Raw genomic sequence first — 26,940 nt, forward strand, 5'->3', positions numbered from 1 at the left:
TTTTACAGTGTACTCAAATGTTCTTTAACTATTTTAGAATGCTTGACGATTTCAACAATGAAATGGAAGTTATTACTGACTCAAAGTTGGACGCGACCATGAAGAAAATGGCAAAGGTCCTCCATATGAGCAACGGTAACTATAACAATTATATTCCTGCTCCCACAACTTCAACGTCCAGTACCTCTGACTATACTCCCAAGCCTTCTTCCCTGTGCTCCTTGTCGACTACTATAACTAACTGTTTTCTATGCTCCAGAGATTAGTGTTTCTAACTATGCAATGGGCCTTAATAACTCGATAATTTTACTCCAAATACTTTTATTTTCTAACAATATTAATAGTACAAATGAGAACCCTCGTCAAAATAATTTTCCAAATCTTTATAAGATTTTTTAGATTCACCCATTAGGCACAAAACTATCTAGGTGATATGAAATGAAATGCTGCGATAGTTTGAAAGTTACTTGTACTTAACGAAAAAAATGAACAAAAAATAATGCATTTCTTATACAAATATTATTCTTTGGCCATTTTCTAAACTTAAAATACAACAATACAATAAAAAGCTTTATATTTTTAAAGAAAACTTTGTGGAAATTCAACTCACAGTCTCTATAATATCTTTTATATTCAATGAACTTTGATGAACTTGAAATTTCCTATACAAATTATATAAGAATCGCGCATTTTAAAATAAGCACTAAAAAGTACGTCTCCTTGTTTATTTTCTTACGAATATTATTATACTTTTCTTTGCGCCTATTGGGACCTTACGTTGAGAAAAAACGATTAATATCGATTAAAATTCCTTGAAATTGCAAGTCAATACCCGTTAAAAAAGTCAATAGCGAGACTCAAAAAATTCAGAGCGACGAAGAACAGGCAGGGTAGTTTAGCTGACTCAAAAACTTGCACTTGCGTAGTGAAAATAAGAAAAATTGTTTTTGCGCCCGGCTTACCGAATGCAAAGGTTTCTAAGGGCAGTAGTATTAGACAATTGGAGCAACTGTATGCTTCTTCAGACAAGTCCGTTAGAATAAGTTATTTGCGAACAAAGGGCATGATTATCAACAATCAATCAGCACTTGGAAATTTCCGTACGAGACTTTGATATTTCATTGAAAAATATTTAGTAAAAGTGAAAAGCCGATAAGAAATCTTCTGTCTGAATGATTGTTCTTCAAGCATCCCTTGCAACTAGAAAAAAGTAGTACAGCTTTGTGAGAACTATTGCCTCAGTGATCAAATATAATAAAATGGTGTAATAATACTTTTTTGCGACAACAGGTACGTAACAAACGGGCTGCAGATAAAAACATGGCTTTTTCGTGGCCGTCGATTTTTTCGTGGTGAAACAATTACTGTTAAAAGTATATTGCCTAATTATAGCCAAATAACAAAAGTACGAAAAACATTAGCATAGCAGCATATGTATTTAATAGTATATTGTGTCATGCCAAATATTGTCCAATGTATGCCAAAATAGAAAGAAGTCCAAAGGTTGATAAAAATAACGAAAGGTTCGCACAAACGACTGTTGTGCAGCTGGACGAATCATTTGCATTTCAAATCAAAGGTTAATACTCAATATTTATTATATTATTATTATGATTATACAGTAAAACAAAAAGTATTAAGCGAGATGAAAAATCGTCACTATATACACAGAAAAGCCAAAGCAAAGCAAAGTTTTCGCAATATTTTGCAGACGGGTTTTTTCCTTATTTTAGCGCGGGTGATTGCAAAATTGATTGTTATCGAAACGAGGGTACAGGACATTTTTTACGTGCGTGAAGACCATTGGGATACGTGATGTTTGCGTATGACATTTGATAATCGCAAGAGATGTTGTTGTTCCAGAAACCTATGATACTTAAATGTAAACATGGTTGTTGAAGAAATTAAGCTAAGATATATTATGTATATTAATGACAAACAAAACTTAGGATATAACAATTTGAATGTTGACCGAAATGTAGTAAAAGGGATTAGAGAAGCCATTATTTTGTGATTGTTGTTGAAATGTGAACAGTTATTATTTAACGATTATGGAACGATAAACGCATAAAGATTTTTCAAAATTTCGTCGTTTGTATACTTAAATTATACATATAATTATACTTTTCGTTTGCATTTTGACCCTTGCCAAGTACGAAATGTGACTAACGGACCTCAAAATTATGAACTAAACGTTTTTTTAATATATAAATGAAGAAATTTTTTACGATGTAACAAAATCCGTCGAAAATTCAATAATGAATTTCAAACGCTGAACAAACATTCAGATAATTTTTAACGTTTTACAAGAGAGACAATAAATTTTTTTAACCGACTTTAATTTTAATGCGTTGCGTTGAACAATTTTAAGGTCCTTTGGTTATTTTACATGCGAGAGCTATTTGAAATTCTAAACTAATCATAGTTAAGTATAGTGAAATAACTTAAACATTATTTATACATATCCAAACTACTTAATTTTAAAACTATAGCTTTAGAATGATTATGTATAGGAAATCGGTAAGCGATAATTAGTTACTTAAAAGCTTAGATTGTATCAAAAAGTAAATTCCGAACAAAAGAAAACACAAAAACTGTGCAGCTTTGATTTAAATAAAAACAAATCATTTCCAAAATATTTTAAATATAATAAAGGTTCTAAGTAAGAACAAATAACGATTGTTAATCCTTCACAACATTAAATCCGTTGATTTCAGCTATTCCCAAACCAGATCCTGAATAATTATTTTATTTTCGTTTGTACAAACTACTCAATATTTTACTTGTGTGAAATCACCAAATCTGTTTCTTCTCCACCAAAAAACCAACATTGTATTTCCTTTTGATGCAAAAATAACTACACAACGTGACCAACGACTATGTGTTTTATCAAAGTTAATTTATGAACGTAGAACACTTAAAAAAACTTGTACTAGATGTGTAAAACTACTGGAAGAAAGGGCCAAAATAAGTTAACATAAACATCGGATATATGTTTCTTCCCTGTATTCTTGTAACACACTAACCAATTCAAACACGAGCATAGAATGAAATTTAGCGTAAAAATGTGTAGTGATTTTGTATCTCAGTGATGTACGTTGTTTGGTAACCGATCACTAATAATATACACTACCAACAGTGATGTTATGAAAAAAAAAATCAACAATGCACACTTTGTTAACTCGATATTTATAGATCATACTCTGTATCGATGAATAAAAATTATATGGGAATAGTTTTACAAGGTGACGCATTTGAATGGTTTTACTTTTACGTTTGTTCTAGATCGCAGACAATGGGTAGCCATTGGAGTATTGACTGCTATATTATTAATTCTCGTTGTTTTATTTGTACTTTGAAACGAAGAGAAAGTGAGAAGGGCGAGCGAATTCCATCCAAAGTCCGATTCGAGATATTGGGCCTGTGTTTTTCTTCGTGACGATTTAATTGTAAGCGAACGCCGAACAAATTAAGTTTAACTTTTTTAATACACGCACTATTTATTTTTTCATATGATTAATTAAGTGGTCGAATATTTTCAATAAAAACTTCTATCAAACATGTCGTAGTAATCATCTTCAATATAGTGACTAAAGAGAACTTTTTTATTTTTATTTTTTATCCACATTTTCGCACGATTTCGCAGGCAAGATACATCTTCTAACGGATTTTATTTTTTATTATTTGTATGCACATGCAGACTTCTAATCATTTGCAAATAGAATCTGAAAATCATAAGAAATAGGTATATTTTGTTGAAAGACAGTGAGAAAAATCGATAGCATTTATTTTCTAGTAAAATTACTTTATTTTTCGAGTTAAGTTTTTGTTCTACATTCTGAACTATTCTAACGTATGAAATAACGGATTCATATAATCTTGTAAAAGTACAAATGTTAAGAAAAAAGTTGATACGCCTGAGATGCATATAAAGACTGGAAAAGGAGTTTTTAAAATGTACAAATTTTCAAATCAAAGTCTTTGTGCACAGACGGGTGCAATCAATTGCAGTCTATGATATAGTCAAGAAAGTTTATACTTAAGTCGGTACATGAAATATGAAAGTAGTAGAAGAAGATCAAATCAGAATTTTTCGAATATTAAATCGAATAAAAACTAATTGGTCCAGTTAAAAATGCAGCGTAAATTAATAGTCATCTGAACTTTGTCTATTTTTTCTAATCGTACATAGAAAAAAGCTCTTTGGTATGATACTTAAAATATTGTAATTATGTCGCATCATCATTATATAAAAGTGCGCAACTTAAGCTGAGCTCTGAAAGTACATAAAAAAAGATTCTTTAACTTACACTTAAATAAAACAATCATCTAATTGGTATAATATACACAAGTAAAACAATGGCTTCTTAATGATCTGCTAAATTATTACACCACACAGTCGGTTTTACACTATAATCGACTCTCATTTATTCCTTTCTCTAAGTAAATATAGCATGATTTTTTCATTTTTTTTTTTTTCAAGATCATTTGCAGCAGTGATTTTTTAAATTAAGTATTTTTCTTAAGGCACCTCGAAACATTTATTCTTTACGTCGCTGATATGTTGAATTTTCACGGGATCTAAAGATTTTTTTTCATGTATGCAATTTTCAATGCCATATGCCTATTGTATATGAAAATATTTAACTTGTTAAAAGCCTAAAGTATCGCGTATTATTTAATAAGAGAGAAAACCAGCATTTTGATTATAAATCAAATACTTCTAAGTACTGTTCAAGTACTCAAGTGTTTCTTAATGTCTTATAATATTTTTCCATTCAACTTTAATTTCTGCTTTTGCGCAATCGTACATCTATTTTAAGATTTGATGAATTCAAAATTTATGGATAAAATAATATTTTCAAAATATTCATCTTAAAAAAATTGCTTGACAGTTAAACGTTTGATGTCGTGTAAATTAAACTAATGAACACAAATGAACTTAACAAATTCAGTTTATAAGTTTAAATAAATTACGACTTATTTTTCAAATGCTAAATATACTGAGAAAAGTTTAATATTTGAGATTACTTTTGAAGTTGCGTTAAAAAAGCATAATTCAACGACGATCGGTTTTGAACACAGTTCTAACAAAAAAAAATATTCTTTCATCCATCGTTTTCGAACACTCGATAAAATCTAAAAGTAGATATCGATTAAGCTTCATCGAAAGAGAAAAACCAAGCAACAAAGAGAACACCATCTCTTCTCGTCTCGGAATCTCACGCGACAAAAAAATAGAATGAATAAAGAACACGTCTACCTGGTGCATATACACATACCCATCGTCATTGTCATCAGCCTCCTTCCGCTTTTCACAAAACACTTTTAAGTATCGAATGGCACACTTGGTCGAAGGAGACAATGCGACAGTATGCGGGCGCAGACACGGTGTCGTCGGGGTGGTCTAGGCACAGCTTAAGGCTCAAGACGTGGGTTGTTGTAGCAGTGGCTGGGTAGGACCTTCTTCATGTCGTTGATGTTCTCAACCTCAACACGCAGTCGACTCACCTCGTCCTCGTAGTTCTTCACCCACTGGGTCTGCAGATTCTTGGAGTCGGTCAGAGCGCGGATACGCTGGTCCAGGTCTGCTGCGCGGATGTCATCCTCGGCCTTGCGCAGCCGGTCTTCTAGTCGGTCTAGATCAGCGTTACCTAAGAAAAGTAAAATTAAAAGTTAAATTCTGTTTTATTAAGATGAATGCGTTTTATTTTATATTTATACGCAATTTTATGACAAAACACTTACTGATATCAGGAAGAGCGTCAAGTTCTCTGGTGATCTCTGCGATTTCCTCCAACGCTTTGGTAACCTGCTGTCCAGCTGATGTTACATTGGATTTCGCCTGACTGACCTTTACTTTAGCCTGAACCAAGGATATAAAAATTAATATTTTATTCGTAATTATATTTTTAAAATTCTAATCCTAGATCGGTTTTAGCTAAGAAATTTTGAATAAAAATGAACATCTTAAACCAACCTGTGCAGTATTGTCGGCATCCTTTCTGATCCTATCCTCGTATTGCCTTATCATATTATCGGTCGTGTTGACCCTCAAGTGCAGCTTGTCGGCCTCGTTGCCGAGTTTGATAACCTCGGCTTTGGTCTTGTTAGCTTCCTGGTGAATTTCGTTGGCCATGGCACTAGCGTTATTAGCATTGGCTTGAGCTTGTTGGGCTACTTCACGCGCTCGTATCGCATTCTGTTCAGAGCCATCAAGTATCTGATGAATGTCCTCAGACTTTTGTGTCGCCTCCCTTATAAGTTGGCCGATGATACCTATATCCTCCAAGGCGGCTCTTGCCTTATCGCGGGCAGCTTGTACTTCAGCGTCGAAGACTATGAAGGACAAATTCAAAGATTTGGTTTATTTCTTTTCTTCGTCAATCAAAATAATTATACATTAACTTTCTCGATTATAATAAATTACATTTTATGTGAAACAGACAATTGAGACTTTAAAATTGCTTGCCTAAGAGCTTTGATTAAATGAGGAGCGAAATATACTGTAATTAGAGCTCGACGTCTTCGTCATCGTCCATATGATCACGCGAACGCATGAGCGAAATTTAACGCTTGTGTAGTTCCGAGAATTTTGATATTAACTTTATGGAATGTAGGAAGTTTCGTAACTATTGATGAGAACGAAAAAAAAAACGAGACTGCAGATTGACAAGTTTTTAAATCAAGTAAGTAATAAACTGTGACTGAGCTCAATGTCTCTCTTTTTTATCGAGCGACTTTTTATGATCGTCAAACTTAATAATCTTTTCGATACAGTGTGCGTAAAATGCACTTTTACGCACGCTCCACGTGCGTTCAAGTACATTCTCGCTTCGCTCGGGAGACAAACCTCGCACTCGTGTAGAATCAACAACTTTTGAGCACTTATATCGAAATATACTATAATAGTTATAGATGTTTAAGGAATGTTAAAGCTATTTTTAAAGTATAATTACCACTGAGTTTTTGTAACGTATCGACAGCCTCCTTAAGGGTTTGGTCTCCACGGTTAACAGCGTTCTTCGCAACATTATTGGCGTCGTCGACTTCAGCAAGTAGTTCCGCCGTTATGGTCTGCTGATCCTCAGCCTTATACAGGAGGTCCTCGCTCTTCCTGACCTTGTCCTCAATATCGTGTATTAAATCGATATTCTCATCCAGTAGAATCTTGGCTTGATCCTTGATCTTCGCCGCCTCCTTGTTTACTTCTTCGACGCGGTTCTGCAGATCCGTCAGGTTTACCTCTGGTAGCGAAATGCCAAGAAGTAGAAGACTAACGGCTTCCTTGGATACGGTGTCCGACTTGGCCACTGCTGTGGCAGTCAGTTTTTTGACATCGCCGTAACGTTCCTCTAAAGCTATGAGTTTGTTTTCAAGTAACCGGATTTCATCGCTAATGTTAGTATATTTAGCAATAGCCTTCTTGGCTAAGTTGTAAGCCTCCAGAGAGGTATTCTTAGCTTGCTCGGCGACTTCTTGGAGTCTCTTAGCCTCCTTGATGTTCCTAAATTTAGAAAAGTTTGTCTTAATATTTTAAGCGTTAAGCAATAAACACACTATAAGTGAATCAAAAATTTAAAAAACTCACGAATCGGCAATAGATCTAGCTTCCTGAGCGATCGCCGTCATCTGTTCGTTTTGTTGGCCAACGTGTTCAGCTCGCTTCTTTGCTTCAGCCAAAGCAGACTGTCCATCGGTCGCCAAGTAGTCTTCGGCTTCCTAGAAATGCAATAGAGTTTACCGCATTAGGAACAAATTAATCAATCCATTGACAGTAAATAGAAATTTACCCACCGTCAATTGTTCATGAATTTTGTCCAGAACCTTTTCCGCTTCGTCAATGCTCATTCTACCCTGTGAAGTCGTACGATTGGTATCGCTAGCGGTCTGATCGACATTCTGTAACGTGTTACTGATCTCCGTAAGCTGATCTCTCAACTCGTCTAATTGCTCTACAAGTGACTTCTTATCGCTACCCGATCCAGAACCAGACTTGGCTAATTCCAAAAGATCGCGCACACGATTTTGCACATCGCTGAGCTTCTGTTTGAAACCTTCTTCGTTGATTACTGTAGGGTTGCTCTTGATCTTACGCAGGTTATCCTCAAGTTCGGCCAACCTTCCGCGGTGTTCGTTCACGGCATCCTGTACAAGATTGTAACAGGGTGGGCAGTCGATACAACCATATTGACGGTTGTACTTGTTTTCTTTACAACGGTTGCAGGTGCGACCTTCAACGTTTGGCAAACACTATAGAAAAAATAGGTATCGATTAGATGGTACACGAAGTATCTTTTCATGATTTATGAATGAAAATTCTTACTGGACACTGTCCATTAGCATCACACTGCATGTCATGCGAACCGATCTTGTCACATTCGCAAGCTCTGCAACCATCTCTGCTGAATCCATACTGATATGGCAGGCAGGCGTCACAGCGTTGTCCGGTAACTCCAGGTCTGCAGCTACACTGTCCAGTGATGGCATCACACGTTCTGTTGTACGAACCTTCCAGATCGCAGTTACACGCGATGCATCCCTATAAAAAATTATTTTGTTTAACTGCGGTTTTGAAAAATTGTATGTACATAAATATCTAAAATAAAACTCACTTCTCCGCCTCTAATATGGTAGTATCCGTCCTCGCACTGGTCACAGTTACGTCCGATAACGTGGGATTTACAGAAGCAATGTCCAGTAAGTTGGTCACAAGGTGCAACTCCGCCATCAGCTCTCTCCTGAGTTCCCGGTGGATAACATTGACAGAGCTTGCAGCCATCGTCCTTCTGGTCAGAAAGAGCATCTCCATAGTATCCTAAAAGAATTTAACAAGTGTTATCAAACGCTTCTATCGATTATAAGCAATGTTAGACGTTAATTTCAACAAACCTGGCAAACATTCTTCACAGTGAGCACCTGCGGTGTTGTTGACACACTTCAAACACTCTCCGGTTTCCTGGTTACAATTGCGTACAGCATTGAGATCAATGTTGTTGTTACATTCGCAAGGTCTGCAAGGAATTCCTCTCTCGGGGTTACCGAAGTATCCGTCAGAGCAGATCTCGCAACGTGGTCCTGATTTATGAAAATTCGAACGATACATTATTGACCATTATTCCTGATTGAAGGATAATTTAAGTTTCAAATCATACCGGTTCGTCCAACTGGACACTCGGAACAGATCGGATCAGGGTTGTTTCCAAGCAGGATACAAGGTCCATTATCGGGACAAGGACAAGGTTGGCAATCGTCGGGAGTTCCCTTCAATGAGTGTCCGTAGAATCCACGAGCGCAATGTTCGCAATTGCTGCCAGCAGTATTGTGCTGACAAATACATTGACCTAAAGAATAAAAATAGTTGAATACAAATTTTTATCAAGAACTTTCAACTTATAAGAAAAAAAAATGCGTACCAGTTTCAGCTTCGCAAATGTCCGCATGACCGTTACAGTTACAAAGTACACAAAGGGCAAATGGTCCTCCATTGGGTGGGTCATGATGGTAGCCAGGGGCGCAAGACTCGCAGAACTGGCCCACGTATCCCGTAGGACAGTTACAGTGCTCGACCCAGTCAGCGGGTTCACCAGCGGCGCCTCGGTGAGCAGTTTCGAGCTTGACGTCGTACAACTCTCCCTTACCTATATTCAAAAATAAAAGATTTTATTGATTTTCTGAAGTGAAAGAAAATAGTTTGGACTTTATTCGAAACGTCGCGCAGTATTTACCTTGATGGGTGTAAGTACCGCGAACCTTGATGGATGTCAAGTTAGCTAGGATCGAAATGAAAGCTCTGGAGTTCAAACGTGGCAGCCATCCGTAATCGGGATGTTCGTGCAGTCTGAAGATGAATTCTGTCGCCTGATAAGAGAAAAAAGCTTTTTATATCTTCCTTATAATTATTAAAAAGTAAAATTCAGCGTCTATAGGCTTACATTGGTAGACGGCAAACTGTTGTTCTGGCCAAAGATGGGCTGAGTGATTTGCTGACCGTTTCCACCTTCCAGAATAATGTCCCTCGCAGTTGGCGCCGGCCCATTGTCACTGATTTTCAAAGTGAAGGACAGATCTTGATTGTAAGATGTTCTCTGGTCACCCAAGAATCGGTCTAAAAAAGTCAAGAAACGAATTACTCAAAAAGCTCGCCTTTCAAACTTACATCACTAATAGCATTCTGCTCTTCCAGGTGAATAATAACGATGCAGTAAAAAAGTAAAATCTCACCGGGTGCAACAAAGTAGACGTTATCGCGATCGGCTGCAGTGGCACTGATGGACTGGCTAATGGAATCGTAGGTGACGGGCATAGCTTTGCCGGCAACGTTGGCCGACCAGCGCTCGTTGCCACGAACGAAAGAGCTTTCGATGTTGACGCGCGAGTAGCCGCTCGCCGTTGAACAGAGCGACGAGTGACCGTAACAGAAGCAGGGCGTGCAACCGAACTCGTTGTCCTCGTCGAGGTTGAAGAAGCCAGGACGACATCTGTAATCATCGATTCAAGTTTAGTTTCAAATTTTAAGCACGATAAGTTAAAAAAAGAGAGTCAACGTACTCTCGGCATCGTTTTCCCTCGACGTTGTCCTTGCAGGTACAGATACCGGTTACAGGGTCGCAGCTCGGAGTGTTGTAGAGCGAACCGGCCTCGTTACACTCGCAAGAAGTGCAGCCATAGTTGCTGAAGTCGAAGAAGTTGGCAGCGCAACGGTCGCACTTGTCTCCAGTGACTCCAGGCTTGCACTGGCACTTGCCTTCGGCGTTACACTGAAGACTTCTCGAACCTGAAAATCGCCAACGTAACGGCGTTACGGATTATTCTGAAATTTACATGAGAGTTATATCTCTCCATGCATATCTCTCAATCATTTTAATTCGCAGACCGTTAAAAATACGAGTTATAATAATTATCATCTTCGGTCGATCGCCTGCACGCAACTGTGAAAGTAGGCCTGTGCATCGTGAGCAGATGTGAATCAAATTTTCTTTAACATACACTGAGATGTTAGGAACTTGAAACTTCAAAAAAGTGACTCACCGATCTCGTTACAGTTGCAGGCAATACAGTAACCATCCTCGGGCCGGGCGTAGTAGTTCTCGCGGCAGTGTTCGCAGTTGGCGCCGTCTCGGTTATCCCGACAGTCAGTGCAGTGGCCTCCGTGTCCCGTCAGCCTGTAAAGCTCCTTGTCGAAGTAGCAGGTGTCCGAGTAGCCGTTGCAGTTGCAAGCTGTGAATGAATAAGTAAAAAAATTAGCTTATTTCAATTGTAAAAAGCCAGAAATCAAACCTCGATTCGCCCAATCAATGAAAATCGAATAAAACCGACGCGGCGCGGCTCCCATCCATAAATACATAAGCCTTGAATAGAGCCAGAGAGTGTATAGAGAGAAGCGAGCTTTGGAGTAATGTATAAACTAGTCTCACAGGCCGGAGCGATCGAGTAGCGCAGCCTTTGCAAGGACTCCGAGAGACCCGCATAGACGGCGGGAGAGTCAAGTTTTTGCTGTCGCGCGACTCCGAGAAAGAGACGCGCTGCTGCAAAAGGGATCGTTGGAACGAAGTGCGTCGCGCTGAGGAATGCGCTCGGTATATCGAGAGCGATTAGCTTTATGCATGGATATATGAGTATATTGCCTCATGTTGCTGATGTAAGGTGTTGTAGGAAGAGTTATGTGAAGTTTAATGGATTATTATAAGGCATATGAAATTGTTGCTTATTTAATGTTAGAAAACCGACGCTAACAAAGCGGCGCTTACGAGGAGCTCGGTACTTTGAGAAATAGCGGCCTCGATGATAACACAGGCTGCACGAGATGCCGTTCGCCAGCAGCAGCAGGAGTAGAAGCTTCATTATGTTGCGCATTAAAGCTTTTTCTTCGCATCCTCCGCGTATTCGCATGATTCGCAACGAACTTCACCCTCCCACGCAACACTCGTGCACTTGTAACAATCGTCGAATCATGACGTATGCAAACGCTTGCCGAACATTTACGTTAAACTCTTTAAACGCTAATTCTTCATCACTCTTATACACTGCACTACGAAAGGAATCAGTTATAACTGGTTGATCGTCGGCGAGAGATTATAAATCACGCAACACGCAATATCACCCCAACGAATCAACGAGATCATCGACTCGTTCATCCATCCTCCTCGATCGGCCCTCGACTGAGGGAGCGAAGACTCTTCGTACAATCCGCGAGTCTGGTTGCATGCATTCCCTCCGCCCCCCCCCCCCCCCACCTGCGAGTCGCTTCCTACTCCTTCGAGTAGCATCGCCAATCGTAAAAGGTAAAGGCCGGTTAGGTAACGCGAGCCTCGAGCAGGTCCTTACAGGGGTACGTGTATACAATCCAAAGAAAAGATAAGATCGTCGGGGAGGGATGTATTGAAGAGTTTGCTTTATGCGCTTCATTGAACTTTATATTCGTGGGATGATTGTGCTTTGTTATTGTGGGGTGTGGATCTTGTCGAGGTGATGGACAATTCAATGGCTTTGCGGTAAGTTGTGCGGGTGTAGGTTATTCTCTGTGTTTTAGGGTTGTAAGTTGTTATTGGGCTGAGGTTTCTGAGAATTCTATTGAAGATTCACTATTGTGTCTTCAAGTGCTTTAAGTAGTTTTTGATCGAATGAAAAAGTCTGCATGAATGAGAAACTCGCGATTTCGAATCAACAAATAACCGCTGTGCAATTATCAATTAATGTGCGAATATAAGAAATACGACTTTAAATTTTTACGTGAAACTCGCGCATATCGCGTAAAACTGGTTTGAACGTATACAAATCAGCCGCGTGCTCGCTCGCTATCTTGGCTTAATCTACAACCCAATTTATTAAGATATCACCAAGTCATTTCTCGACTTTTTTTAGAAAACCGCGTTATAAATTATAAAATATAATTACTGCAACAATGTAAAAGCCTGAACAAATTGTGCTACAAAGCTGCGAAAACGTTCTAACGAATGTAAACTTTACCAAAAACAACGTTTTATTCAGCGAAAAAATGTACGACATATGCGTCAAAAGAAAAAAAGGGCACGTGCGCGAGTCATGCGTCAGGGCATGACAGTCAACACGCACTGAAAACAAGAAAAAATACCGCGTACAAGGAAGTAGAAATATTTTTTTTATTCGTCATAACGTGTGATCTTTTCGCCGATCGCGATGACCGGCCCAAAGAAGGAGATATGAAGTCGCGTTGCAGTTTTTCAACGAGTGAAACTACTCCAAGTGGGCCTCGTACAGGGACTGAAAAGATCCTCATAAAATCCCAGTTTTCGGCATTAAAACAGCAATAGAACAAATCATCGCAGCATCATCGTATTTTACGAGGCACAAGGATATAAAGAAGAGAGAGACGTCTGTGGATCGATTTTCGCTTCTACCTACCACTTTCGGTCGCTCCTTATTCGGCGAGCGCAATAAACGGATAGAAACAGCAGCGAGAGAGAGAGAGAGAGAGAGAGAGAGAGAGAGAGAGAGAGATGGAATGGAGAAGGAGAGGAGGAACAAAGAGCGGCTCATTGCGGCTTTTCACAAAACGGGTTCGTCACGCGTCGGCTTAGAAACCGAGCAATTGCACGCCCGCGCACTGCGGCGAGGGAGAGATGAAAAAAGGGGCAGACGTGGTTGTTGGACGAGAGCGGTGTTCTCGTATTAATTAGGTAACAAACAAAAAAATGTTCAGAAACTATTCCACGCTGGCGAAACAACTTTTAAAAGCATCTACGTTATTGATAAAAATATGTATGCACGACGCTGAAGCGCCTATTTCAAAGAATGTAACGGCACTATAGTGCATTACACGGGGGGAAAATAGGACGGCAAGAGAGCATGTTGCTTGTTCGAATTTATTAATACTCACGTTTGCATTCGTGGGCATCGTAAATCGTGGCTCGACCCCAAGGGGCGTCGTTGTAAAACGGCAGGCACTCGTTACAGTCGGGTCCAGTTGTGAAGTGCTCGCACCTGTAAAGTTCAACAAAACATACGAATAGAAAATCTTACATCTTTTTTAATAATTGCGAATATTGGAATGCGTGTATCAATACTGCGTGTTATTTACAAAAGTGAGTCAGCTGTACACCCAACTCACTTTAGACCTGACAACGTTTACGACTGTAAGTCACTCGACCCTATAATCAAACAATTACTCTAATCCCTTCGTCACAACCATCGACTTGCCTGATTGAACCCTACTTAGCAGCGGTATACATTTCCATAAGTAACCGCCAATAATGAAGACACAGCACCAATAAATGAAGCTATTCTACTGACGACACTCACCGGCATACTCTGCGGGTACGTCCATCGACGCTGGTGCTGTTGACGCACTCGCCGGCGTGTCCGTTACAGGCACACCTTGCACCCACGGCCACATCGGCTATAGCGTAGTAGTAGGATTGGAGTACCTGATCGTCGCCGAAAACTTCGTCTCCGAAAGTGTTGAGTCGGTCCAGAGTGATTCTCAGGTCCGTCGCTTGTACCCAGTCCTGCAATCGAGCAACAAACGCAATGTCTTTAATTAGTTTTGAATTTCGTATAAATTTATAATGTTTCTCATCATCGAAACTCACTTGAAGCTCTTCGTTCGTCTCGAATTTGTAAGCCGAGGGTCTCCCCTCCAAAGTCGAGAAAGCGACGACACCCTTGGACAGCGGCACGATATCGGAGTAGACGCTGTTACAGAGCACACGAGTATCTTCTCCTCGAATAGTTTCCTTGGACTCGGGCAAGCCGTAGGTGTCGCGACACGTCGCCGAGTAGAACTGGTACGGCTCCCAGGGCGACTTCTCATTCTTGCGCCTGTAAATGCCCCAACTCTCCGGTCGCGGAGATTCGAACAGCACGCGCACGTACGTTATGTCGAAGGTTTTTCCTGTAATATAAAAAATTTCGTAAATTAATCCCTTGCGAAAATTTCATCGAACCTCCTTCTTCCAAGCTTACGCATCTCTCCGTTTGATTTCCCACCTCTCAATAACCGACCAAGGCGAAATCCCCCGAACGGAAATTAAAATCCCATCAGCGCACTTTCCCATCAAGGAGCAAGAAACTCAGAGTTACGCCAATGGGTTCTCGACGCGGCAAAGGGCGTAGCACACACACATATATCGTGAATGGACCATGTGGCGCGCAGCCGGTACAGCGCACAGCTTTTTCTCTTAGAACCATACGACGTCTTCGGTGTTTTAAAGCCGATGCGCTGTATTCGTATGTGTAAGAAAGAGAAGAGAGTCGCCCGACGCGTTTTGTCTGTAGTGTTACTTATAGGTATACACAGGCGCCTCGAGCACCGCTCATGCATTATTAATCGTCGGGGATGCGTTGGAATTCCGAAATCACGCTGCAGTGCGGTGCTTGAGCTTTTTCTCGAAAGATACGTCGCTTTTTGCTAATCGAGTGCGCGGGTTTGCTCGGCTTACGAAATCTGCTTCTGGTTTAAGCTCCGAAAACACGTGTTCCAATTTATACGGGATTAATTTTAAAAGCTCAGCCTTTGCTCTTTTCAGCATTTTATTTCGGTAGACGACATGTGATACCTACGCACGAGGATGCATTACCGAAGCGTGTAAAAAAGAAACGTTTCCGAGTCGAATCAGCAACTATAGTATAATACTCCGCTGCACTAACTGGTTTCCCGGCGCTCGATGCAAATGACCATTTCAGACTCGCGAGCTCGCCGGTCATAACACGGCGTTCGCTGTATATAGCGGGATGTGAAATTAGCAACGGCCTGTTCGCTTTTGCAAGCGCTCGCGAGCACGAACTTCTCCCAGTCGAGGACTGTACACCCGAGCGAAGCTTCGACTCGTTTACAGATAGACATCGGCTAATCGCTCTCGCGTTATTATATTATTTCCTCTGCGTTATACTCTTCTTATTTATAGGGTACATAGTTAAAATGAGATATAGCCGCTGCTTTTTACAGAATTACGAGATCGAGCTAATCTCGTTTAAGAGCGGCGAAGATAAAAGGCGAAACTGTCGCCGCGAGGCTGCGCGAAAAATACAAAGAAAGCTCTTACTCGCTTTTATCGCTCTTTTTTTCCCCGTTAATCGCGTATGCGGAGTCCAGTTTTAACGACCGGGGCTGAGTCACTCGATCGAAACGGGGATCAAAAATATCGGCGATGCAATAAGAATAAAACCATATTTGTATAGATATAATAAAATCGAATCGCGCGCACGTGATAGCGAGCACGAAACGAGGACTCGTCTCGTCACCGAAGAATATAATGTAGTCCAAGCGAGTGAATGTAGCTCTCGCCGACGCGTTTTATCAGCGAAAGATAATATAGTCGCGCGTAGGGAAACCAGAGAGAGAGAGAGAGAGAGAGAGTCAAAAGTTCATCGCATCCTCTTTCAGCCGACGATCATGAATGAATGAATGTGTCTCCCACGATACATAAGTATACGGCGCGTGATGAGCGATGAGGATTTCTGAGTACATCTAGATGAGTCTGCGCGTTTGATTATATATAGGTACTGATGAGTGAAGACATAAATTGATACATTTTTCGAGAACAAAAAAAATTAAAGTAAAATAAAAGCACGCACAGCATGCAGCGTAAAGCATTGCACGCCAATGTGGGTGTGCTTATACGGGAGTAATCGAGTCGACGAGAGCAACTATCTGCATCATAAGCGTGCGTTTCTCCGAAGTGGCAGCCTCGTGGCACTCTTCGTTCTCTCTCTCTTTCTCTATCTCGACGCTTCCATACGCTGATTTTCTTTCGCTCGAGCTGCAACAATTTATGCGAGCTTTCTCAAAACACCGCATTCTACTGATGCATTGCGAATCAAGTCGCTTTGTCGACTCGTCTTATCGGCCTCGAGAGAGAGAGAGAGAGAGATGTGATGGAATTCGTCGATCTAATTTTCTTCGGTGCTCTACGGAAATTTCTCTTCGGGATGAAGTGCGCGCGGGTTGATAAACTTTGTTTGCGCTTCGATCGCTGTCTCATTCGGAGATAGCGCGTCCGTGTGTGTAACTTCTGTGCGCTTGAGAGCGGGGAGGTATTTTAGGCTTCGATTTTCTTATTTTCGCCCTACTGAGAAATTTATTTCTGGGTCGAGCCGTATGCGTACAAACGGAATCGTGCTGGGCGAGTGTCAGAGTTTAAATTCGAGATTAAAAATCTGAAAGGTTTAGCTCACCGAGATTGAGGGTGAGGTTGACCTGATTCGGGTACTGGATACCCTCGAACATGGTCTGCGACTGCCACCAGGTCGGCTTCTCGTTGGTGTTCTGATCGGTCAGGTAGGCTGCAGGATGGTCGCCCTCGTAGCAGACGTCGCAGGACTTCTTATCGATGGCCGTCTGCTTGCAGAAGGGTGTGCCACGTCCATCTTGTCCGCACGTATTCGTCGCCTCGATGAGGACGTTGAACGCAGCGTTCTCGAACGGCGGCTTGCACCTCTGTAACGGGCAGAAGTCTATTTCTCACTATTATTATTTTAGGGGACGCCGAATCGATCGTTCGATTGGTTTTGCCAGCTTCTATGAAAGCTTTATTTTTGGAAAGTAATTATATCATGCATGAAATATTTTGGTATAGAAACATAGACGTCGAACAACAATCTTTTGAAAGACTCACAAGACGTGTACAAACATAAGAGAAAAAAGCCGACGTTTATCCTCGGTCCCCCAAGAGTATTATAAGCACATCTCGCTTCCTCTCCGTAAAATAATCAAAATCATCTCCCGGCCTCTTACGCGGCTGTTTTGTAACAGTGCGTGATGTTACAAAAACTCTAACGTCGTCGTACATATACCAAAAAAGCGTCGAGCTTATCTCTTCTCCGGACTCTTTATCGAGCAAAGTTCAAGCGACAACGAACCCTTACGATAACCCAAAACCAGAAAGAGACACGCTACCGAATTCTCGGAAACACGTTCTGTAAAATTTAGCGCGACCAATCCCCATAATAAAACGCCTCGAAAAATAAAACGAGCTAAAATTTACTCGTTTCTCACTTTTCCCCGCAGAATTCGTATTAAAGCGGTACACGCGGCAGCTATTCGCCAAGCGCAGCAAAAGCCAGCGCAGCAGAGTTTACCTTCCGATCTTGTTACACACGTGCCGTGTATAGAGCGAGGGCCGCGCTCGCGCGCAGAGATGATATACGTTTACCGCGTGCGCGCGAATATAGTGGCCGGCTTTTTTTTAACTGTGCGCGGAAGCCTATATACCTGCTCGGGTTACTTTGTTTAAATCATGATAGAGGAATTCGAGAGGTTGCATTCTTTTGTCGGAGATGTTTTGCTTTGTGCACGAGGTTCGAATGATGATTTAGATGGAGGATCGAATTTTAGATCGGTTGTACCTGCGTCATTGTCTCTTCATTTTTTCGGTGCAATTTATTGCAGAAGCTATGTGGTGTTAGGTAACGATACGCGTAGGAAATAGTGCGAAGTGATAACTGGATGGCGATAAAAAAAATGTACAATACGAAGGAAATCAAATCTGCCGGAATAGCTTTGTTTCATAAAAAACAAATCAAAAGGAATCGAGTTCTCATAACGATATCAAGCGAGACTGGTTGCATAACGGAATTTAGGCCGATAAACTATGTTAATGGCTTGATTTGTTTGACTAAATCACATAAGTTTATTTATTCCTCGGTTAAAAGTAAAATTAGTAAAACTGTAAGTTATCTCGCGTGTGAGAGCATATGATCACTTATTACAAAATCGTTCAGAATTAAGACTCAGATAATACACTTTCGTAACGTGTAATGAGAAATACTGATCAGAGCTATAATTAACATTTGAATAAGGTAACACTATGTTTAATATCTGTGACCCGAATCGACAATGAAATTATGCAAAATTAGCTATGATAACATATACGTTCCAAATTGATGCTATAAATAAGAGCATTTTACACGATGAAAAATTATATTGCACGCGGTATCAACCATAACGAATACGAGAGAAAAAAAATGCTGAATTACATCTGTAGTTTTCCTTGTACCGAGCGAAATATTCTTTCGACCACACAAATAAGGTACCTTAAAAAATGCACGATCCGTATTTATACCGTCGCTTGAAGAATTTACGCCCAACAAAGGTTGACAGCAAAAAATACGCGTACTCGTTTCATAAAAAGGGTTTTACAATCATAACTCCTCAACCTGGGTAAATTAATACTCCCATACCGTTCTGTAAACTTTCACGGCGGAAGCATCTCTCGCAAAAGTTTTCACCGGCGACCTCTTGCCCGCGCTTCCGATAAAAAAAAAAAAATTCGAAAATCTTCACCGCTCCCTAGAAGAATGCACTCTCCCTCACCTGCGGTCTTCCATTACTATCGTAGCACTTGTCCTCGTCCCTGAGATTGGGTATCCTGTTGAACTCGATCGCCGGATCGGGCTCGGCGCTAGCCACGCACCAGGCTGCCGCGAGCAGCAGCAACCTCAGCAACATCATCCTCCTCTTCTACTATGGCACTTTCACACACGATGCGGATCGGATACTCTCTGTACGCATACACGATAATCCCGAATGAAAAAAATATCAACTCGAGTATCTTCACAGAGTCATGAAAGGCTCGCACTCACTGGAGGCGGCGGCAGTTGCCACCGCTCGCGCACTCGTGTCCGCTCGAATCTCGGCGAGGCACTAATTCGCCTCCTCCGGCGCGCGCGCCTCGAACTGCTGCTGCTGCTGCTGCCAGAGAGGAAGAGAGAGAAAGAGAGAGAGAGAAAGAGAGAGAGAGCGCGCCGCGCTGCACACACGGCCTCTCCGGGGCAATTTCGAGTTTACAGTCGAGGCCGCATTCCGCGTTGGCTCGGGTGTTCCTCGGGACCGACACCCGTTCCTTCTCTCTTCGATCCGTCCTGAAGATTAGGCTGATGATGTCCTTCGAGGGCTGCGACGTTCTGGAAATGGAGAAAATTTTTTAGTCTCCGGAACATTGGTGTTAGTTTAACTTGCGAAGGAATTCGAAAGGGGCTTCCGCTTGGCTCGCGGGCTAATGCCTCGGAGGTTCGAGAAATCCCTGCCCATATTTGGATCTCCTCTCGATTTAACCCTTTCCAATTCCACACCCATTAATTACCGATGACGAGCGAAAACCGGCGCGAGGAAAAAAAACAACAAATCGCGCAATCGCGACGACACTAAACTGCGGGCAAAATCCATTCAGCTCCGGAACGAGGGACTTGCATTAATAGTCATCGGGTACCGAGAGAGCAAAGAGAGAGAGAGTGTGCATTTACGTGCGCGTGTACACACATCCCAGGCCGCTGGCTGTCTCGAGTTCGCAGAGAGACTGACTGGTATACATATAGGTAGACTCTCTCTCTCTCTCTCTCTCTCTCTCTCTCTCTCTCTCTCTCTCTCTCTCTCTCTCTCTCTGTCGTGTGCTTTCGCACGTGTTTCTATTTTCGGAGCAGACGTATACGGAGGGAGCCTACTCCTTCGTACGAGAAGAGACGTGCATCTCAGGCTTTTCTTTGCTTTGTGTGGGAAAATCCGAAAGCTTCGTTTCAAAGAGCTCGTGTTTACGTCTCTCCGCGCGAGCGTTACTGGATGACGATTTTTCGGTGGACGGTTAGTCATGCACCCATAGACAAAAAAATTGCGCTCCAAAGTTAACTGCAGGGAAGAAGAGCGCTCGTCACTCCGATTTCGATTTCGGAGCGAGCGAAAATCGAAAACAAACTCTCCGCACAGCGCAGTGTAGCACACACAGCCTCATGCTCGAGCATCGCGTACATAAATATATCGCGGACCATAGGAAACAGCCGAACGCTCGCGCGAAAAACGGAAGTAGCAGTCGAGCACAGTCGCACACAGTCTCCGCTGGCAGATAAATTCTGGCGCGCGCGCATACAGTCCAACGAGAGAGAGAGAGAGAGAGAGAGAGAGAGAGAGAGAGAGAGAGAGAGAGAGAAAAAAAACACGCACACGATAAGATGCAAAAGCCGCGAGAGAATATACAGAGTAAAGAAGAAAAGTCACGCACAAGCGACGCGAACGAACCTTCCGTCGTGTCGGCCGCGCTGACCGCAGTACCAGACTACCAGCCGGAGAGAGAAAACTTTTCGAGAGAGCAGCGCGTTGTAGGTACTGCAGCTCTCTCGCTCGCTCCCGCACAGCGCGGTAACTCTCTCTCTCTCTCTCTCTCTCTCTCTCTCTCTCTCTCTCTCTCTCTCTCTGTCTGTGTGTGTAGTCGGGTCTGTATGCGTGTACATGTACACGAGAGCGAGGGAGAGAAGGAAAGGAGAGCGAGCGCCTCCTCCGCACTAGACTCGCTCTCGACGCCCAACAGACTCCGACTGCAGCAGCGCAACCGAGGCTAAGGAGCGAGAAAGAGAGAGATAGAGGGAGAGGCTGCCTGCAGGCCGAGAGAGAGAGAGAGAGAGAGAGAGAGAATATGCAGGCCTCGTCTTGCTTTGTAGAGAGAGATGGAGGGTTTAGTGCCGCAGCGTTTTTCTCTCCTTCTCGCGAGACGTGCCTCTCCTTCACTCCTCTCTCTCTCTCTCTCTCTCTCTCTCTCTCTCTCTCTCTCTCTCTCTGTCTCGCTTATACGTATACAGCTCGTGCTTGTGTGTGTATATGCTTATATACACGTAGGTACTTTGGTTCCGCGTGCGGATCTACCTTTCCTCGCGCTGCTCGGTCTTTAAAAGCCGGCCGAGCGAGCTGCAGCCCTAATGATGCGCTCGCCGATGCTTCCTCATTGAAGAACCTGTAACGATTATTAACGATAATTCATCGAGCCTTTGTAGCTTTCTTTGAAATAAATTATGCTTACCGCACCAGACTCCTCGCCGGTACTCCCCCATGCATCTTCCTCCTCGCTCGACGTTCAGACATCTATTTCTGTTCCTGCTTTTTTTCCTCTTTGCGCATTGTATTCTCATTTCTCTCTGGCTCTTCAGTTCTTTTTTCAGACTGCGTCAGTGAGTACACTCTCCTTCATCGCGATCGGCAGGCTTCGCTGGAACAAAAAAATCGGTATGAGTCATACATCGTTTAACAGTTTCTGCAGAGAGTACACGGCAATTCTTCAAAGTAAAATTTTCGAGATAAAATCATATTTCACGGTGTAACACTGGCCGTTCGCTAGAATACCTCGTCCTTATCACGGGACCATTGTTCCCCAGAGGGACGATTTAACGAACCGCATATACAGGCAGGGCTCGTGGAAGGAATGCAGCCGCAGCGCCTATACGGCATGGCGCACGGCACAGTGTATACGTGTATTAGTATCGCGTCGACACACCGGAAGAAGCTCGGCGAATCCTGACGGCATCGCGATTGTCGTTCCGTTCATTAGAAGCGCTTTCAAGAATCGAAAGATTGATGCTGAGTTTCCTTCTGCTTATTTTGATACTTTGCATCGAAATATTTTATGCGATCAGCCTGAATTGCGCTCTTTGAAGTGAGCGAAAAAAAAATTAACGAAAGCATTTCCTCGAGTATTACACAGAGCCGCCATAAATTTTTATGTAACTATCTCGAACTAGCTCCACATACGAGCGTCGTTTCAAAATCCACTATCGCCACTTTTTTCTCTCCGCTCTATCGGAGCGGCTATAGATAAAGCTCTACTCCGAGTCCTTAATATTTCCGATCGGCTATAGACTGTACATCGTGGTCGTTCTCGTGAATGGCTCAGAGAGAAAAACACTCTGGAAAGTTAGAGGTCGGATGTGACTCTTTCTCGCTCTCAGGGCACATGATATAGATTATCAGCGTTTACCCGGAAACGACGACTGATATCGCCCAACCGAACACCCACTCTCGGGACAAGTCGTTCCTCTAATATCACTGTCCCTCGCTGCTGTGGACTGGGGAATCCTCCGCGTGGACGTACCATTTTGTTGCTTTTTTTGCAGACAGCCGAGGATAGAAGTAGTTTGTGAGGTGATCGGAAAATGCTCAGGTAATCAGTACTAAACGGAGTTCTAGTTTTATGCATTGAATGCATATTTATTGTTAATCGATAACAACGTTTCTCACAATACGCACACATAGAAAACAATATTTGGCTTTGAACTCTGTCTGGCTTATAATTATTTTTATCACGTATACATGAAGATTCGTGGGTATACGAGACACCATGGAAATAAGTTTGTAAAAACTTCTTATGAACATTAAAATGATGGGTCTCGTTCGTTGAATTATTTTCTTAATACTTGAAAAAACGAGTACAGTTTCAACTAAAAATCACATTTACATTTTTATGGCTAACCTGAGCTTTTCAGACAAAAATATTTTATGTACTAGATGACTTACATGGCACAAGTTTAAGGTACGATTCGAGAGATTACAATACGACTAAAAATGAAGCACACAACGTGCAAATCATTTATTTTGTATCTTGATAAACTGGTTGCCTTCCGCGCATTTTTCCCGACTTACAAAAATATTCATAAATGTATTATGCATTTTAATCAAGTGTATTTTTATCTTATAATAAGATATTCATCAAAGCCTTAAATTCTCGTCGTAAACTCTTAAATTAAGATTGCAAACAGCATTTATAAATTACTATAAATAATGAAAGCTTCTCCACAGAAGTAATGAATACTTCTTACATGAAAAAACGTAACTCTACCTATCAATCGCGTACAAGTCGTAACGCTAAACATCCAACAACTCCCTTTTTCACTTCAGTCATAGAAAAACTAACAAAATTTCGACTCTATGTGCAAAAAAGGCCAGCTACAACATAATGTAGTCATCATCGCCCATACGCAGCATTTCTAGTCAGCAAGCTATCGAAGTGCGTTTTGAGATCGTCAAAGTGGCGAAAGACGTCACGCGGATCGACGACTTTCTCATCGATAGGATCATCTTCGCGATTTATCAGGATGGCGTTCCAGTTGGCCGATCGAGCGCCCAGGTAATCGTTGTCCACGCGGTCGCCTATGTGTATCGCCTCGTCAGGTCGGATCGCTTCGTCTAGGTCGATCGAGGATAGTCTTAGGGCCTCCTGAGGAGATTTTAGAATATTTTTACTCAGGTTTTCGATACTTAATTCTGTGTTATTTGTTAGAAGAAAAAATGTGAAAACACACGATACTCTATTCAAATCGATAATAAGAAAAGTGCTAAAGACAAAACAGAGAAAAGAATTCAATCGCATGAATCCAGAGCATCAACAAATGCATTCCCATCGTGCAGAAAAGCGCAGCAGCAAGATCTCTCATATCGGTTTGCACTGCGAATACCATACATAAGCGCGCGATAAGTAGAGTCTTGGCGCCTCACCTGAAATATAGCCGGACTCGGTTTCTCGACTCCCAGACCGTAGGACGTGATCACGAAGGAGAAATAGGACCTGATCCTGGCATCGTCGAGAACTGCCTCGAGCCGCTCGTCGAAATTCGAGATGACCCCGAGGACGACTCGCGGCCGGCGCCGACTCAGGCTCTCGAGCAGCTCAGCCGTGCCCGGATACTTGTGCCAGCATCGGCTCGTGCTGTAGCACTCTATCAGGCTGTCCGCAATCTGCAGCATATACATATACACACATACAGAGTCCGTACGAGGGGTCAACGCTGATAACGAACGACCCGCTGGAGTGTACCCGGTTATAAGGTTCGAGAGACAGTGTAGCTGATAAGGAGCTGCGCGTGTGGCTTTCGAGGAATAGATGGGACCGGTGGATTTTGTGGACGATTGGTGCTTATGACATTTTCGATATTTATTTGGATATAGTTTATAAGAACAATCAAAGAAACGACCTCATTGATTGCATATTAGCATAAGTTGATACTATCAACTCGTTCAATAATTACATCGACATTCTTGCCTAATCAAATCATAATTTTTAACGCCGACTAAAGCGCGCTCGCTCTAATTAAAACTCAAGTCTAAATAACGTAGTTTATACTTGTACGCTATTTCCAATCGAGCAGCGAATGTTTGGATAAACAAGTATTTCAGTTAATTTGCACGAAAAAATAGCATAAAAATAATCTCCATTACGAGAGGCGCTCAAGTCACACGTTCTTCTTCCTTCACTATCGCAACGAGAAGATACGACGTCTGACGATGCGACTTCCTCTCCCAAGCGTATAAACAGCCGCTTTGAAATTCGAATTAGTCAAGGCTATTGAAGTGTAATTCTATAACTGTTCTGAAAAAATGGTCAAATCGTTATCTCCGAACCCCGGTCATTCCCACTACTCACCTTATCGAGCTTCTCAGAACAAATAGCCCGATCCTGATCTCTGAAAACTTCGTGCACGAGGGACCGCCACCAGTTCTGCCAGCCGAGCCCGGTGCTTTTGCCGAATATCGGATGCTCGTGCTCCAGGCGCTTGAAGTTCGTCTTGAAAGCGTTGGCTATCCTCGGGACGTCTATCCGGTCCAGGCCGTGACTCGCTGCTGCCTCGACGTAGTGCTGTTCCAATTTGGTCATCAGCAGGGTACCCGTCACGTCGAAGGTTATCAGTCGTGGTATCGGCAGGCGCATTTTGAATTTTGATGGTACACTGTGCAGCTCTCGAATGATGGATTCGCATGTACGGCTGAAAAAAATGAAGAAAAGAGAACTTATAAATATAGGGTGAACGTGATATTTTTAGCCGTTGTCGGAGGTACTGAAAAAGTTGGGTGAAAACGGTTTGTCGCTTTTTTAAAGCGGGATTAAAGTTAGAAAGAAAAGGCTAATTCATTCGCGAAAGCATTGAATCACAGTTTATGCATTTCAATGTTTTTACTAGCACTGATGCCAGTAGCTTGGCTCGGAAAGCACGAAACTGCAAAGTATGAATTCTACTGATAAAATAATATTAACCTTGGTTTTTGCTGATCGTGTTAAATTTTCGTCTGACAACATTCCGACGTCTGTATTGTTGTGACTTAATTATTCCTTTGTCTAAAGACTTAATTCTTCTTGATGTAATCAAACGCTGACACTTTTATATCCATGCATAGCATTAAAGTACTAGACATTCTGCATATGAAAACAATCCGTCATTCGTTTATTTCAGCACGACGATAACATACGAGTTATGACAAAAATATGTGCATTTGTGTGGTTAGGTTGACGTCTGCTACATATATATATATATATATATATATATATACATATATATGCGTATTCGTTTCTACACAGTTGTGTAACCGTTTTTTCGAAAATCAAATACAGTAATCTTTTCAAAGCTGCGCCTAATTAACCACAACAAAGCACAAAAACGACGAAGATAATAACGCGCAGTAGCCCTCCCGGCAACCCCCTGTAGAATCACAACCTCAACCTACATACTTACAATATTTATTCAATCTTTGAGCAAAATGCAAATGACGTCACTTTCGGTCTACTTATACAAGGATAGCTGGCAAACCACGCTCGGCATAAGTATAAACAACGCGACGCGCGAGAGCATGACAAAAGCTCAACCTATACATGTCTCCCGAATCAATCAATAACTATAATAAATCGGACGTTTACCTCGACTACTGCATCCGCTGCACTACTCGCCTGAGCGTCTTTCTCCTCCTCGATTCTTCGAACCTCCTCGAAATAATGACAACAAACCGCGAGGCGAAGATTTCGACCACCTCGTCCGCACCGCGTGAAAATTGCGAATCGCGTTTGCCAAGGTGAGCTGAGAAAGAGATAGAGAAACATGCGCGCGTGCAGCGGCGGCACAGTGATGCAAGCAAGGCACACAGCTGTGCAGTCGTAGGATTTCTCAGTGGACACGTGCTGCCATCGCACGAGCGTCGCGTCAAGTCTCGCCGTTGGCGGGAATTAAGAAGGATAAAAATAGAGCACTTCCGTACCGCCGATGAGCTTGGGTTTTGTGTGAGCGACAGGTGATCTTGCTATGCGGCTGAAGACGATATATTTCTTTGTTCCTTCTCTTTCAAAGTAAAGGAAGAGATTTTAAGATTTTATGATTTTATTACATAATCTACAAATGCTATAAACTTTTAGTGCTCAGCTGGCGGCAAAATTAAAAATCTTTCTG

General features: G+C 41.9%; 3 protein-coding genes and 1 long non-coding RNA gene across 8 annotated transcripts in view; 2 read left to right on the plus strand and 2 right to left on the minus strand.

Moving 5' to 3' along the window:
* LOC103317931 (syntaxin-6) overlaps positions 1 to 4,105 on the plus strand; it is a 23,743-nt gene extending 19,638 nt beyond the window's left edge. The window contains exons 7-8 of one of the 2 annotated variants that reach the window (XM_032600619.1): positions 38 to 135; positions 3,286 to 4,105. In XM_032600619.1, the coding sequence (XP_032456510.1) occupies positions 38 to 135; positions 3,286 to 3,359 (172 nt within the window). In that variant the 3' untranslated portion in view covers positions 3,360 to 4,105. Of the gene's footprint in view, positions 1 to 37; positions 3,250 to 3,285 lie in introns of those variants that run through there. The other variant, XM_032600618.1, reaches the window with a different exon arrangement.
* LOC100120968 (laminin subunit gamma-1) lies at positions 3,789 to 21,928 on the minus strand. The gene is made up of 23 exons (XM_001604510.6): positions 21,762 to 21,928; positions 21,608 to 21,695; positions 19,292 to 19,881; positions 17,155 to 17,416; positions 14,571 to 14,872; positions 14,281 to 14,486; positions 13,859 to 13,962; positions 11,032 to 11,220; positions 10,552 to 10,777; positions 10,225 to 10,481; positions 9,936 to 10,108; positions 9,729 to 9,861; positions 9,417 to 9,641; positions 9,156 to 9,344; positions 8,893 to 9,078; positions 8,616 to 8,818; positions 8,327 to 8,542; positions 7,798 to 8,253; positions 7,592 to 7,722; positions 6,960 to 7,507; positions 5,981 to 6,339; positions 5,749 to 5,866; positions 3,789 to 5,654 (listed from the first exon to the last, which is right to left on the minus strand). Exons 3-23 carry the CDS (start codon positions 19,427 to 19,429, stop codon positions 5,419 to 5,421), a joined length of 4,857 nt encoding a protein of 1,618 aa, XP_001604560.2. The 5' UTR covers positions 19,430 to 19,881; positions 21,608 to 21,695; positions 21,762 to 21,928; the 3' UTR covers positions 3,789 to 5,418.
* On the plus strand, positions 5,447 to 5,979 carry LOC116416781. The gene is made up of 2 exons (XR_004227116.2): positions 5,447 to 5,663; positions 5,758 to 5,979. It is a non-coding gene; the product is annotated as an uncharacterized LOC116416781 (long non-coding RNA).
* A 987-nt stretch (positions 21,929 to 22,915) lies between the features above and the next one.
* On the minus strand, positions 22,916 to 26,766 carry LOC100120943 (rhythmically expressed gene 2 protein). Of its 4 annotated transcripts, none has more exons than XM_016981298.3 (5): positions 26,418 to 26,627; positions 25,761 to 25,919; positions 25,152 to 25,491; positions 24,227 to 24,466; positions 22,916 to 23,948 (listed from the first exon to the last, which is right to left on the minus strand). In XM_016981298.3, exons 3-5 carry the CDS (start codon positions 25,434 to 25,436, stop codon positions 23,697 to 23,699), a joined length of 777 nt encoding a protein of 258 aa, XP_016836787.1. In that variant the 5' UTR covers positions 25,437 to 25,491; positions 25,761 to 25,919; positions 26,418 to 26,627; the 3' UTR covers positions 22,916 to 23,696. The 4 variants fall into 4 exon arrangements, with proteins under 4 accessions (XP_016836787.1, XP_032456524.1, XP_001604535.1 ...); XM_032600633.1 differs by having other exon boundaries at positions 26,236 to 26,627; XM_001604485.6 differs by lacking the exon at positions 25,761 to 25,919 and having other exon boundaries at positions 26,418 to 26,766.
* Between the last annotated feature and the right edge of the window lie 174 nt (positions 26,767 to 26,940).

Source organism: Nasonia vitripennis, chromosome 1 (assembly GCF_009193385.2).
Source record: "Nasonia vitripennis strain AsymCx chromosome 1, Nvit_psr_1.1, whole genome shotgun sequence".
In the NCBI taxonomy this organism is placed as follows: domain Eukaryota; kingdom Metazoa; phylum Arthropoda; class Insecta; order Hymenoptera; family Pteromalidae; genus Nasonia; species Nasonia vitripennis.